Genomic DNA, 12,917 nt, shown 5'->3' with positions numbered 1-12,917 from the left:
GTCTCTATTAAAATCTGACTCATCCTTTGAGTGAAATCTACTCACATTCTCCCAGATGATGGAATATCTCCTCACTGTGAGCACAGTGGCTAAGAGCATGAACTCTGAAGTTGAATCCAAATTCCTGTCTTTCCATTTTATTGATCATGTGACTTTGGGCAAGTCACTTAATTTACCTGCGCCTCCGTTTTCTCATCTGTGAAATGGGGAAGAAACAGCATTTACTTCAGAGGATTGTGATGATGATGTCAGTTATATGTGTGGGTGAAAAAGGAGCCACTGCATGGCTGAGGGGAGGCCTGCATGGCAGGCCTTACAAACTCAGAGACAGAGAAACCATATAGGATGGTCTGAACATAAAAATTTCTAACTAAAAAGTCATGGCAGGTAGTCTGGTCCTAGGCCCGTAGCTTCCTTGACAAAGGTCAATTTTTACCTTAAGTGGGCCGGCCAGTCTATTGTCTTTTTGCATCTAAGTGGGCCTGTAGCTTCCTTGACAAAGGTCAATCTTTACCTTAAGTGGGCCAGTCTATTGTCTTTTTTCATCTAACATAACTTTGAAATGTCAGAGTAATCTGTGCGGTTAAGCAAAAGACCACAGAATACCTCATTATCTTGTTCCCTGAATACCATCTCTGTGCTGTAAATGTTAAGTATTAACTATCCTATACCCACCAGTGTAAAGAAAGCATGTGTCTCTCCATTTTGCTTTTTTTCCAATCCCAGAGATTACTCTGCTTTGCTTTCTTCTGCCCCCTGTCATCTACCACCAATAGATTTCATGTAATCCTCCTTACATCTCCTTTTATTGTAGTATCTACTATAATAATAAAAGTGTAATATGCAAATAAACCAAACGGCCGAACAGTGGAATGACCATCTGGACGACCATGCTATGACACCCACTGGCACCAGGCCAGCCAAGGTGGGTGTGATGCCATTGGTTGGGGCCCCACCATCGCCCCATGATCGTCCGCAGAGGGAGGTCCAGGCCATCTACTGGCAGGCTGTGGTGGGTGGGCGTGGCCTCCCTCTGAGGGGGTGATCCATTGTGTAGCCCTGGCCCGGTGGGCAGGGCCTACCACTTTGGGGCAATCCATCAAGGAGCTCTGGTTGGGTGAGTGGGGTCTTCCTCTGTGGGGCAATTGATCGTGGGGCTCCAGGACTGTGAGAGGGCGCAGGCTGGGCTGAGGGAACCCCCTTCCCCCAGTGCATGAATTTCGTGCACAAGGCCTCTAGTATAAAATAAGCTGCAAAACTGCCATTCTCTGGAGCATTTTCTCAATCCATTGAGAGTTTGCTTCCTGGCAATTGTCAGTTTGGCCAATAAATTCATAAACATTCTCTACATTTGGACCTGTCTTCTGTGGGCATATGTAAATGAAGCCTGTGTGGTATGATACAAAAATACTAGTATATTTGGTCTTTGTCCTGGTTCCTGACCCAGAGCTCCTACAACCCTTGGAATTTCCTGAGCAATAGGAGTATCTTTTGTTATCCCCAAGGACACCCTAAGAACACCTGAAATTATACTAATGAGGTGATTTAGGGTGGTAACTTTTTTTCTTTGGGGAGAGTGCGAATGCAGTCCCCCACTACCACAAATTGTGCAGTTGAGTTTCCCACATTTGAGGAAATCTCAGGGGTCAACACATCCGGAGTGCAATGGATAAGCCTTGTCCTGGGAAAACCACCTTGGTGACCATGGCGTCTCCCCTGCCAGGTAAGTATAGGGTGGTACTTTTCGATAACCTCAGGATGGGGCTAGTCACCAGAAAGACCAGTGATTAGAGGGCTGTTCTTTTAGCCCCACCCACCAGCCTCCAGGAAAGGGAAGGGGGCTGCTGGAGATTGAGCTTTGCAAACCCTCTTGAGCAATGAGGTTCAGAGAGCTTCTGGGTGTGTGACCACATCAAGTGCTGGGAGGGTGGCACACCTGGAATGGGTAAGGAAGCTCCATGTTCCCTCTCCCCATTCCTTGCCCTATGCATCCCTTCTAGTTGGCTGTATATCCTTTATAATAAACCAGCAAATGTAAGTTTTTCCTGAGTTCTGTGAGCCACTCTAGCAAAAAAAAAAAAATTCTTTTTTGAAAGGAGGGAGTTGTAGAAATCTCTGATGATTTATAGCCAGTTAGGCATACAGGTGGCCTGGGACTTGCAACTGATATCTGAAGTAGAGGCAGTCTTGTGGGACTGAGCCCTTAACCTGTGGGGTCTGACAACCTCGGAGTTGTCAGTGTCAGAATTGAATTAAATTATAGGTCACCCAGTAGATGTCAGAGAATTGAAGAATTGATGTCAGAGAACTCCTAGCCTGGCACATACGAGTCCTTAGTAAATGTCAGCTAACCTGCTGCTCCCAGGGCTTGTGGCTACTTTTCTTATTGGTGCCTGCATAGTTTCATTCTATGTTATACTTCACTGCGTACAGAGTTGACTCCCCCACCACAATGTAAGGTCCCAGAAGAGGGAATTCTTTTCTTTATTTCTATGATTCCCAGCTTGTGTTAGTGTCCAACAGATAGAGGAGACATTTATTTAACTTGTTCAAAAAAAGTTACTGAGGCCTTATTCATTTCTTTAAACAATATTTATTGAGTATCTGCCATGTGCCAGATAGTGGTTGGGGCATTGAGGAGATAGCAGTAAACCAAAAGACAGCCTGTGGTTTTGTGGAGCTAACATGATAGCAGAGGGAGTCAGGTGATGTTTAAATAAATACCTAAGTATAATCTAGTAGATGGTATAAGATCAATGAAGCAAAATTAATCAGGGTAAGGGAATGAAGAATGATGGGGAAGGCCTCTCTGACAAGGCGATCTTTGAGCAGAGTTCTGTAGGAATGAGGGAGCAGGCCCCATGGATTTGGGAGGACAGGGCATTCCATGCAGAGGGAACGGCAAGTGGAAGTGAGGTGGGAGGGCACTTGCTGTATTTGATCAAGGAAGAGTTAGGGACCTGTGTGGTTGGAGCACATCGAGCAAGAGGGAGAGACACCCTCCCACTCCACCCGCTACCTTGCACTGAAGTGGGCAAGTATGGGCAGGTGTGGCTCTCTGCTCTCCCCGATCGAGGGCCCAGGCTCAGACATCTGTGCCCCTCACACCCTGGGGAGGCCTAAAGCAGCACTGAAGAAGACAGAGGAGGAGCAAAATGCCCTTTGGTGGAGAAAGTCGCAGGCGTTGTTCTGGGCTGGAGGAGAGGTGGAGGACAAGCTTGGAGGCCATCCCCAGCACTGGGCTCCGGAGGGCTGGTGAGAATGAGGAGCGGGGTCTCTTTTTGCAGGGCTCAAGGCCAAGGCTGGGCTGAGGTTGAGGCAAACTTCAAACGTTCCTCTACAGCGAAGCCTGCTTCTCGCTTCACCACTATTGACAAAAATTATTTTTTATCACAGCAATAGACGCATATGGTTAAAAATGAAATAGTGTGGAAGAGTCTAGAATGAAAGGCAATGGTCTCTCCCAATCCTGCCCCCAGCCGTGGCTTTTACCTGGTCCTGCTGTCAGTCCCCTAAAGGAGGCTCATACTTGGGAGAGCTTCCCTGTCTGGGGTGGGTTTGCGTGTCCAGCCTGTGGGAGTTCCACCTCCCAGTGGCTCTCCATAGGTTTTCCAAGCCTGGTTCTCTGGGTCACGGTCCCTCTCTCCCAACACCACGGCTCTTTCCCCATGGGTCACTCAGCAGGCGTGGAGCCAGTGGGAAGCCTCTCTAGTCAGGGGGTGCCTCAGAGAGGACCCTCATTTACACACAGCGGAGGCTCAGCAGCAGCCTGGCAGGTTGGATTTATAATTTTCTGGAAAAGTCTGTCTTAGCATGGAACCCTGATACCCTGCAGCAGCTGCCTTCTTGGTGCACAGTGGGCCGGTTTCTAGGGCTGGCCCTTCGGAGTTTATCTCTCTTGTCCTCTCCCTCTCCTCATTTTCCTCCCTCTGTTTTTTTTTAAAAATATATTTATTGATTTCAGAGAGGAAGGGACAGGGAGAGAGAGAGAGAGAGAGAGAGAGAGAGAGAGAAAGAGAGAGAGAGAGAGAAACATCAATGATGAGAGAGAATCACTGATTGGCTGACTCCTGCATGCCCCACACTGAGGACTGAGCCTGCAACCCAGGCATGTGCCCTGACCAGGAATCGAACCGTGACCTCCTGTCTCAGGTCACTGCTCAACCACTGAACCACGCTGGCTGGGCCCTCTCTCTGTGCTTTTTATTCTCCTCTTCTCTCTTGCCCTCTTTGTGCATCTCTCCTCTCTCTCTCTCTCTCTCTCTCTCTCTCAGGTCAAGGTTAGACTCCTGTGCCATGGGGTCTGGTTTGTTACCTTATACCTATCAGGCTGCCTCAGTGCCCTGGGAGGCCGAGGTCATGGAGGGGAGGCTGGGAGAAATGTAAGAGGAGCCCTCCCCCTGGGCCTCTGGTCCTGGGGACTCACTCAGGCAGCTTGGGTGTGTCACTGGCGTCTTGACGCCCAGGGTGTGTGAGCCAGAGTATCCAGTTTTGGTTTCACTCGGCTGATTTGCTGTTTTTATGTCCCAGTCCCCAGTTAGGTCTTTAGTTTAAAGCTGTGGGGAGGGGGAAGGGAAGGCTTGGGTGTCCGTGTTTGGGCAGCCTGTGTGCAAGCCACACTCAGTGAGACACCCACGAGGGAGCTTGTTGTGGGCACTCAGGGCTTGAATTGCTTCTTGGAGGATCACGTTTCATTTACCAAGGAAGGCAACAGTTTTCCCAACAATCCTTATCTGCTCTGTCCATCAGCACTCCGCCCTGTTTCTCCATGGAGATTCGGGCTGTGAAGCCCAACCGGGCTGGTCCAGCCTGCGGTCCCTAACCTTTGCTGAGCTTTCCGCCACGTGCCAGGTTCTGTGCACAGCACTTTCCACGCTTTATCACATTTAAAATTCACATCAATACGTGGGGCAGTTGCTCTTAATATCACCCCTGTTTACAGATGAGGAAACTGAGGCACCAAGAGGGTAAAGTCTTTGGCCCAAGGTAATTTGATTGGTAAGGAACAGATTTGGGATCCAAACCCAGACAGACTGGTGCCAGAGTCTTGGAGCAAGCACTGTGTGTGTGTGTGTGTGTGTGTGTGTGTGTGTGTGTGTGTCCATCTACTTTCACTCCTGCAGCTCTTCTCCGTGTATGCTCCCAAACTTACTGCATAAAGTCCTTTTGATGCCTGGCTTCCTTGACGTGGACACAGTGGGAGCCCTGTTTCCCCATTCCCCACCCCCTGCCCCAGGCTCTGGGCCTCAGCTCAGAGCGCCAAGCGGCACAGTGGCTGCCAAAGTGGGCCTGGGCCTCCCAGGTGAGCAGAGCCCTGCTACGGACAGCCAGCACCACAGCCCAGGCGCACACTCTGTCTGCGAGATGCCCGCCCGTGACGGGTCACAGAGACACATACAGAGGCCTGTGAAGACTTACACTCCCAGAGAGGGAAAGGGTGACTTTCATCCTCTGGGCACAAACCTGGACAAGGAAGAGAGCCATACCCAGGCAGAATCATCTTCCGCCAGAGGGGCTGCCTCTTCAGTCAGTGCAGGCACCCTTGGCAGCTGACTCCTACCCTCAATGGGTACATACTAGGCAAAGCATAGGATACTGAGAGATCTCAGCTCCTAGGTTCTTCCGGAGGGAAAACTGGAGAAAGGGAGATTGCTGGGCTCACCCAGAGCCCCCAAATGGAGGGACACCCTCCCTCTTTCTCCAGTCACATAGATGCCCCTCTTTGGAAGCCAGCAGGCCGCAGGAAGGCTACCCAGGACTAGGTAAGATCAGGCTGGCTGGGGCTCCAGACCCCAAACAGCGGCTGCCTGAGCGTGAAGGTGTCTGTGGGGAGCCCTGAGGATCAGCCGCAGCTCCTCAAGCCTGTGGCCCAGCTGGTAATCCCGCCTCCCCAGAGGCCAGCCTCAGCCCAGGCCCCAGCGAGGAGTGCTGTTGGCAGAGGCTGCCTCTGCAGATCTCTGCCTTTATCTTCCTCACACATTGAAACCATCAGGCCGGGCCTGACTGCAGCCTGCCTCGCTCTGTCTGCTAGAGACACTGTGCTTTCATCCAAACCAGACCTTCCCTCCTCCAGATCCCCACTCGGGGAAGGGGGGCGGCCAGCATGGCCTGACTTGTGCTCCCCTGGAGCCAATTTCAGAACTTTTTACCTTTGTCCCCTATTTTGCTCTCCTCTCTGCAATGTTTATGAGGCCGCCTTCCACTCTGGGGCCCCTTCTCCACCCTCATCTCCTGAAAAGAATTTTAGTGGGTGCTTCAGAAAACAGGGAGTTCGGGGGGGGGGGGCACCCTGCAAAGTCCTGAGCTGCTCCATCAAAGCAGTGAGCACTCTTCAGCGCCTCATGTTCTGGGGAAGCCAAATCAAAGGCAAACCCTGAATTCCTCTTGCTCACGGCCAATAAAAACCTTGCTTCAATGCCGGCTTCCTCTGCTGAAATCAGATATCCTAGTAATAAACAAGTCCGAAAGGCAGGGAAAGGCTCTTGCTTCTTTCTTCTGATTAGTTTTTCTTCCTTTAAAAAAGTTCTCTCCTATAACAGGATGTCTGCCCCAGAAACCTGAGCACAGAATGGTGCCCTCTCCCGCCCTGCACCCCTCACTCCAGAATCCTCACCCCCTGAGCTCCTGCCGGAGAGGGTGGGGCCTGGCTTCCCGAGTAGCCGGCTTAGCTCAAAGGCAGGTCAAAGGGGCTTGGGGAGAATGGGCCTTTGCTGCCTGGGGAGCCGGCTGCGGCTGCCAGCTGACAGGGAGAGAGCTGGGTTCTAAGGCTGCTGGTGGCAGTCAGAAATGGGAAAGTGACGTTACGACAAATGGAGACCACTTTTTTCTATAGCAATCCTCTGGATCCTCTCAGTGCATCACGGGGCCCAAAGAAGCCCAGTACTGTGGATTTGTGTGTTGAGTGCACAGTAGAGAAAGGCACCCAGGTGGACCTGGAGGCATCAGAGGGGCTGGGAGGGCAGAAGACTGCGAGTTTGCTTCCTGGGGCTGGCCTTGGCCTTGCACGCAGCCCTCTCCCGGGCTCCCCTTCCTGTCCTGTCCTTGTCCCTTCCCAGGGTAAATGTGTCTCCACAGGTGGCCTGCTGTGGAGGAGCGCCCTCCCCCACGTGCTGACATGTCTCCCTGCATCGCACCCCCCAAATAGGTTTTTAAGTGACTTTGCTGTCAGAGATGCTATTCTGTTTGTTTTTCCTTCTGACACTATCTCTCAGGAGAGTTTCTGGTCAAGAGAATAATGTTGAGGCTGCAGATTGCAAGAGAATTGCGCCTAATGGGGAACAGACAGACAAGACACCTTTCATGTCCAGCCAAGTTTTTTCCCCCTCTTTCTCTCTCTCTCCCAACATCTCATCTTCCCTTTTTGGCTTCAAAGTTGGCCCTCATTTGTGCTAGTTTCTTCGGTACAGCTGGTGAATAAGGTCACACATTGATTTTATTTTGGAGATTGGCAGCTGGGTCAAGCTTAGCTCCAAAGCTGCAGAGCAGCACAGCTCCCTAGGCTGGAGCGCACGCGGGCTGGGGGGTGGGGGCGGTAGGCTCAGCCAGCCAGTGGGAAGGAACCGTTTAGAAGGCACCCTGCACTCCAAGGGTGGCTTCTGCTCCTTTGTGATCTCAAAGCTCAGGCGCTTGAGCTTATAAAATTTATTTTCAATACAAGAGAGGTGCCAAAAGTGTCCCCCCCCCCATCCCCGCACCCCTATCACAGGCCATTTCAGCTCATCTTTGCTGGACTTTATAGGGGAAAAAATGTTAGTTCTGAGGTCCTCTGGGACTTTGAAGTGATTATAGAGAGAAACTTAATAAGGGTCCCTACCTTGTAAATAGCTACGTAACCACAGCCAGCCATGGAGTAGGCCTGTCCACGCAAACTGGGTGGGAAAGCAGCTCCTTTCTTTACCTGTGTGCCTTTTGAGGGGAGGGGGCAGATTAGTAAAACATCTTGGTGGATGGTTTGGATTCTTTTGCCGTTAGTCATGAGGCTGATGTAATAGCAGGCAACTGATTTCATGGTAAAGACAGTCACAGTTCCCAGAGCAAATCATTTCCAGTTGCACCATAACGACATCCACCCTTACTTATCGCGGCCCTTCAGGAACTGGTGGGTGAGCCCTTCCTCTTTCAGAGCGTTGGTGGGAAGCATGGGGCCACTTTTTTTTGGAAGGGCAGAGATGTCTTGGATTTTAAGAAAGTCCCTTTTGACCTCAGTCCTCCTTGTCCAGCCTTGGAGAACAGAATTTACTGCTGGCTTAGATCTAGGGGTTGAAGGGCACAGTGCTGTATCCTTGGAGCCTCAAAGCCTGTGGAATAGTTTGAGTTTGGGGGAGGAATGTTGGTGTTAGGGAAATGAGATGACAGAAGGGGAGGCTAACTCCATTCAGGCTGGGTTCGATTTTCTCCTTTCTCATCCTCACTGCTTGTGGTTTCAAAGTTTGTTTTGCATTAAGACGTGTCAGTTCTCAACAATTACAACAGACTAAAAACATACATTTCTTTTATGGTAATAAGTGTCTCTTAAATTAAGCCTGTAAATCTAAGAATATGCCTCTTACCAATTGTTAAAGCCTGTGACAACAGAAGATGCCAGTGTGGTGTAATGGCCATGCTCTGGTCCAGGAATCATCTTGAGTTTATTTCTTGCCCTGTTCCCAACCTGCTCTGATTTCAGACAATTGCCCAATCCACAAACAGATGCTGGCAAATAGCCTAAATTCCCCTACCAACTGCTGTGAGGGAAAAATGAGAGAATATATGGGATAGTGCTTTATGTGCCATGAATGTTTTAAAAGGCGTGGAACAATTTGAGTACTAAGGGGCTGCTTTGTTAAAAAAATGCCATAGTCAGAATCCATGAGGCACTTCCTGAGCACAAAGCCTTGATGGACTATTGGGAGCCTTGGAGCATGCAAACCTGAGACTGGGGCCAGGCAGGTGAGGACGCAGGCTGCGGACAGCACTCCCAAGTAAGAGACTGCGGAGCTGCATGGGTGGGTCTGACCCACAACAGCATGCTGCTGTAACTCAGGAAATTTGCTGAGGGTGCTGTCACTGCATTGATGAACATCTAGTTTGCAGACCTGCTGCCCGGCATGTGTACAAAAGACAAAGCACAAGTTTGCTCAATTTTCTCTCTGCAAAGGTTTTGGCCTGCTGTGGATACACAGGAGAGGCTTACTTTGTTTTCCTTTCCTTTCCCGCCTCCCATGGCTCACCACTGTTGTTCTCCATCTCTAGGTACAAGCCAGAGAGCTCTTTTTGCTCAGACCATTTTACCTTTCCCAAAGGATTCCACAGCCACCGTCAGGACTCTCCGCTGAGTTAGCAAAGGAGGTCATCTGAAAGAACCTGGTGGCGCTGCTAGAGTCAGCCCTATCACTTAGGAAAATTGTATCCTCTTTGGCCTCCATGTCTGTCTGTAAAGAAGGTATGAGACTGTGAGTCTATTGGAAGGTAATTTGCTGACAGTGGAGCGCCAGTGCTTGCCCAGCATGTTAGCCAATGTCGCCATCTAGAGGCAATTTAAAAGATTCTTGCAGCAAGAGGTAGGTAACCTCTATTTTGTAATTGCTGAAATGCCATTTCATTTTCTTGCCCTTGAAAGTTCAGAAGCCCTCTTTCACCCATGGTGTGGCTGCATCTGTGACCCAAGGGAAACCCTTCTCAAAAGCCAGCTGGTATGATGCCAGTGACAGGCACAGCTGCATCCTGTCTGTTCCAATGCCCCCCTCCTATTATATTCACTCACTACACCAGATCATAAAAAATAAAGCTTTTAATTGCTTTGTAATTGGCACAGATGGCATAATTCAAACTCACATTTTTATTTAATAGACTCTGAAATATCACATTCTACTGCTGACTGAAACAGTGCAGGGATCATAATGGTGGAAGTTTTACAAAATTACATTCGGCAGCAGCATCCTGTTCTGAAAGTTATTTCAAAAAATTAAAGATTGGGGCTTGAATAAATAGGAAAAAACATCTAGGAGATAAACAACCAAGACCAAAGTCATCTGTCATGACTATCTGAGAAGTGTGCTTTCTGGTTTCTTAATATCTTGCTCTCTATTAACAAACAAGAAGACCTGCAGTTCTGGGTTATCAATATAGTAGGGGGGGGAGGGGGAGGCCTATAAATGTGCCTAGAAAGTGCTCCTCAGGAACAGGAACCTCACAGTCAGGCTTTGTGGATACTGTCAACATGAACTGGCTTTGAAGGAATCTTTCATTTCTGGGGAGCTACACGATTCACCGGTCCTTGATAAGAAATCAACTTAAAGAGAATTATGGTGGACGAGAAATCATATCATTAACTTCTCATCACTGTAGGGCCCAGAGAAAAAACTCAAAGTCCTGTCTCTTCAGGAAGATGTTAAAAAGGCTGAAGTCCCATTTCCGTTACCCCTTATACTTTTCAGGGTCAACACTACAGGGTGACCAATGACACCAATTCTCATCAACAACCACTGGGGTTCGGAGCATTAACTTGAGCCATTTCCTGAAGTTACCTGTACTGCTAGTCCAGAGTAGAAACAAATATTTATTGGGCGGGGTGGAAATGGGGGGTTGGGTAAGGTAGGCACAATCACCTTGCTGCAGAACAGTGAAGATGATTACTCAGCGAGGGTCTGTATGAAGTTGGTAATCACAGGGAGTTTTCTATTAAAGTGGATGACAAATGGGAATTCCTCAGACTCTGGCATCTGTCATTACAGGCATCAGTGACCAAATTTTAAGTTGGGAAAGGCATTCATGGGTTGACTGGTGCTCCTGGGCAGGATTCAATACTGAACTCAATTCCTGGCTATTGATTTGGTATCTGTTCTGCAGAAATGTCAGGATTTCTCAAATCCAATCCAAAGCCATTACACGAAGCAAGCTTCCTACGTCAGACACGGAATACAGATGGTTTCCATCAATACAAATGATCCTCAGCGTGCTCTCACCAGGTCACAAGGAGAGCATGGTTGTGCTGTAAACAGGGGAATATCAAAATGAAGATTCGGGTGAGTGCATAGTTAGTCTTCCTAGACAGGGCCCACGGGCGGCAAGCCACTGCTGGTTGTTCTGTGGCTCAATGCTCCTGTGTCACCTCCACGGGGGCTTTTAGGTCTGCTGCGGACTTGTCCAGGGCAGGTTTCTTTGAGTAATCTCGCTCTCCAAAAATGGTGCTTCCTATGCGGACATTCGTAGATCCTACTTCAATCTGTGGGAAAGAAGAGCAAGTATCAAGGGCTGAGTTTAAAATAAGGAACTGCAGCCAATGCTGAAGCAGTGCCTCTCATTCTGTCTTTTGAGGGGCCTCTATGAGGAAGAATGATAACGCAGCCTAGGAGGACGACCGGCAGTGGTTCTCCTTGGGGCAACATGACCTCGGAGGGGTGTTTGAGAAATGGCTTTCACACGTCCCGCTGTGTGTGGGACACAGCAGCACAGTGAGGAGTTGTCTTGCAGCCCACACACCTTTCTACTGTTCCCTGGTCAGGTGATGAAAAAACCTCCTTATCGTTGTCTCAGCACAGGATCTAATTCCATTTTACTTATACTAGTAAACACAAAGCATTTTTGTACTGTTTTAATATATACAATTTTCCAGCAATGCAGCTACTGTCTACACAGAGGGAAGTCTATACTTTGACTTCTAGAACTTTATCAAGTTATTTACTGTTCCAGAAAACCATGTATTTGAGTTGCCAACACAGCACATCTATATAAGTATATTTTTATAGTTGTTGCATTAATGGTGAATTTACACATAAGATTAAGCATCAGACTTACTGTCATATGTCCAAACATTTACATAGTGAAATAAATGCCTTTAAAAAAAATAGAGTTTAATTTCTTCTTATTTTCCTTTAGATGCCATGTAGGGAATTATACTGCATTTAAAATTATGTGTCAGGCTATAATTTCCATACCTTTCATTTAGGAAAAGAAGGGGGTGGGGAATATTAGAATAGTTGAGAATCACTGCTATTGGATGCCCTATTGCTACAATGAGGCATTTCAAAGGTTTCTCCAGCAAAACCTGATGCTTGCTGTGGCCGTTTGACCCTCCCATCAAATGGTACCCGGAAGGACACTTACTGCATGTTGGAAGTCCACGGACATGCCCATGCTCAGCTCAACCTGGTCAGTAGGAATGTTCAGCTTTTTACACAGCTCCTCCCGGAGGGACACTAACATCTGACAGAAAGAAGTGTGACACCTATTTTATTCCTGCCTCTCTAAGGTTGACTGAGAGTGGCTGAATCTGAACATCTCTGACAAAGATTATTTATTTCTCATAGTTTCAAGGCCTGTCAAAATTGCCAGCAGTTACTGAAAGGTTTTTGTTTTTTTGTTTTTTGTTTTTTTTTTTTAGCAGTTTCCTACTTTCAAGGAAACTATTAGTCACTGGAGAAGAATGAAAAAGAAAGAGCTCATTTTCTTTCTTTTTTTTGTTTTGTTAATCCTCACTCAAGGATATTTTTCCATTGATTTTTAGTGAGAGTGGAAGGGAGGGGGAGAGACAGAGAGAAAAGCATTGATGTGAAAGAGACACATCGATTGGTTACCTCCCAAATGCACCCCGATATGGGCCATGCCCTTGACCCGTAATCAAACCCATGACCCTTCAGTCCCCATGCTGATGCTCTATCCTCTGAGCCAAACCGACTAGGGCTCATTTTCTCTAAAAACTTTGTTTTAGGCAGTTTCAAACTGAGTTGAGAAAGTTCTGTGGGGTTTCGGGAACCTGTTCTATTTTCCTAATGCAGTGGTCGGCAAACTGCAGCTCGCGAGCCACATGCGGCTCGTTGGCCCCTTGAGTGTGGCTCTTCCACAAAATACCACATGCGGGCGCGCATGTATAGTGCGATTGAAACTTTGTGGCCCATGCGCAGAAGTCGGTATTTGGTGGAAGAGCCACACTCAAGGGG

General features: G+C 48.3%; 1 protein-coding gene across 2 annotated transcripts in view; it reads right to left on the bottom strand.

The window, feature by feature from the left end:
* Window positions 1-9,753: 9,753 nt before the first annotated feature.
* The window catches only part of PROSC (proline synthetase co-transcribed homolog (bacterial)), a 12,295-nt gene continuing 9,131 nt past the window's right edge, over window positions 9,754-12,917 (bottom strand). The window contains exons 7-8 of one of the 2 annotated variants that reach the window (XM_014536190.1): window positions 12,085-12,183; window positions 9,754-11,203 (exon numbers count right to left, since the gene is read on the bottom strand). In XM_014536190.1, the coding sequence (XP_014391676.1) occupies window positions 11,072-11,203; window positions 12,085-12,183 (231 nt within the window). In that variant the 3' untranslated portion in view covers window positions 9,754-11,071. The remainder of the gene's footprint in view (window positions 11,204-12,084; window positions 12,184-12,917) is intronic. The other variant, XM_014536196.1, reaches the window with a different exon arrangement.

The sequence above is a fragment of the Myotis brandtii genome, unplaced genomic scaffold (assembly GCF_000412655.1).
Source record: "Myotis brandtii unplaced genomic scaffold, ASM41265v1 scaffold103, whole genome shotgun sequence".
In the NCBI taxonomy this organism is placed as follows: Eukaryota; Metazoa; Chordata; class Mammalia; order Chiroptera; family Vespertilionidae; genus Myotis; species Myotis brandtii.
This window is presented reverse-complemented; position numbering and strand designations above follow the sequence as displayed.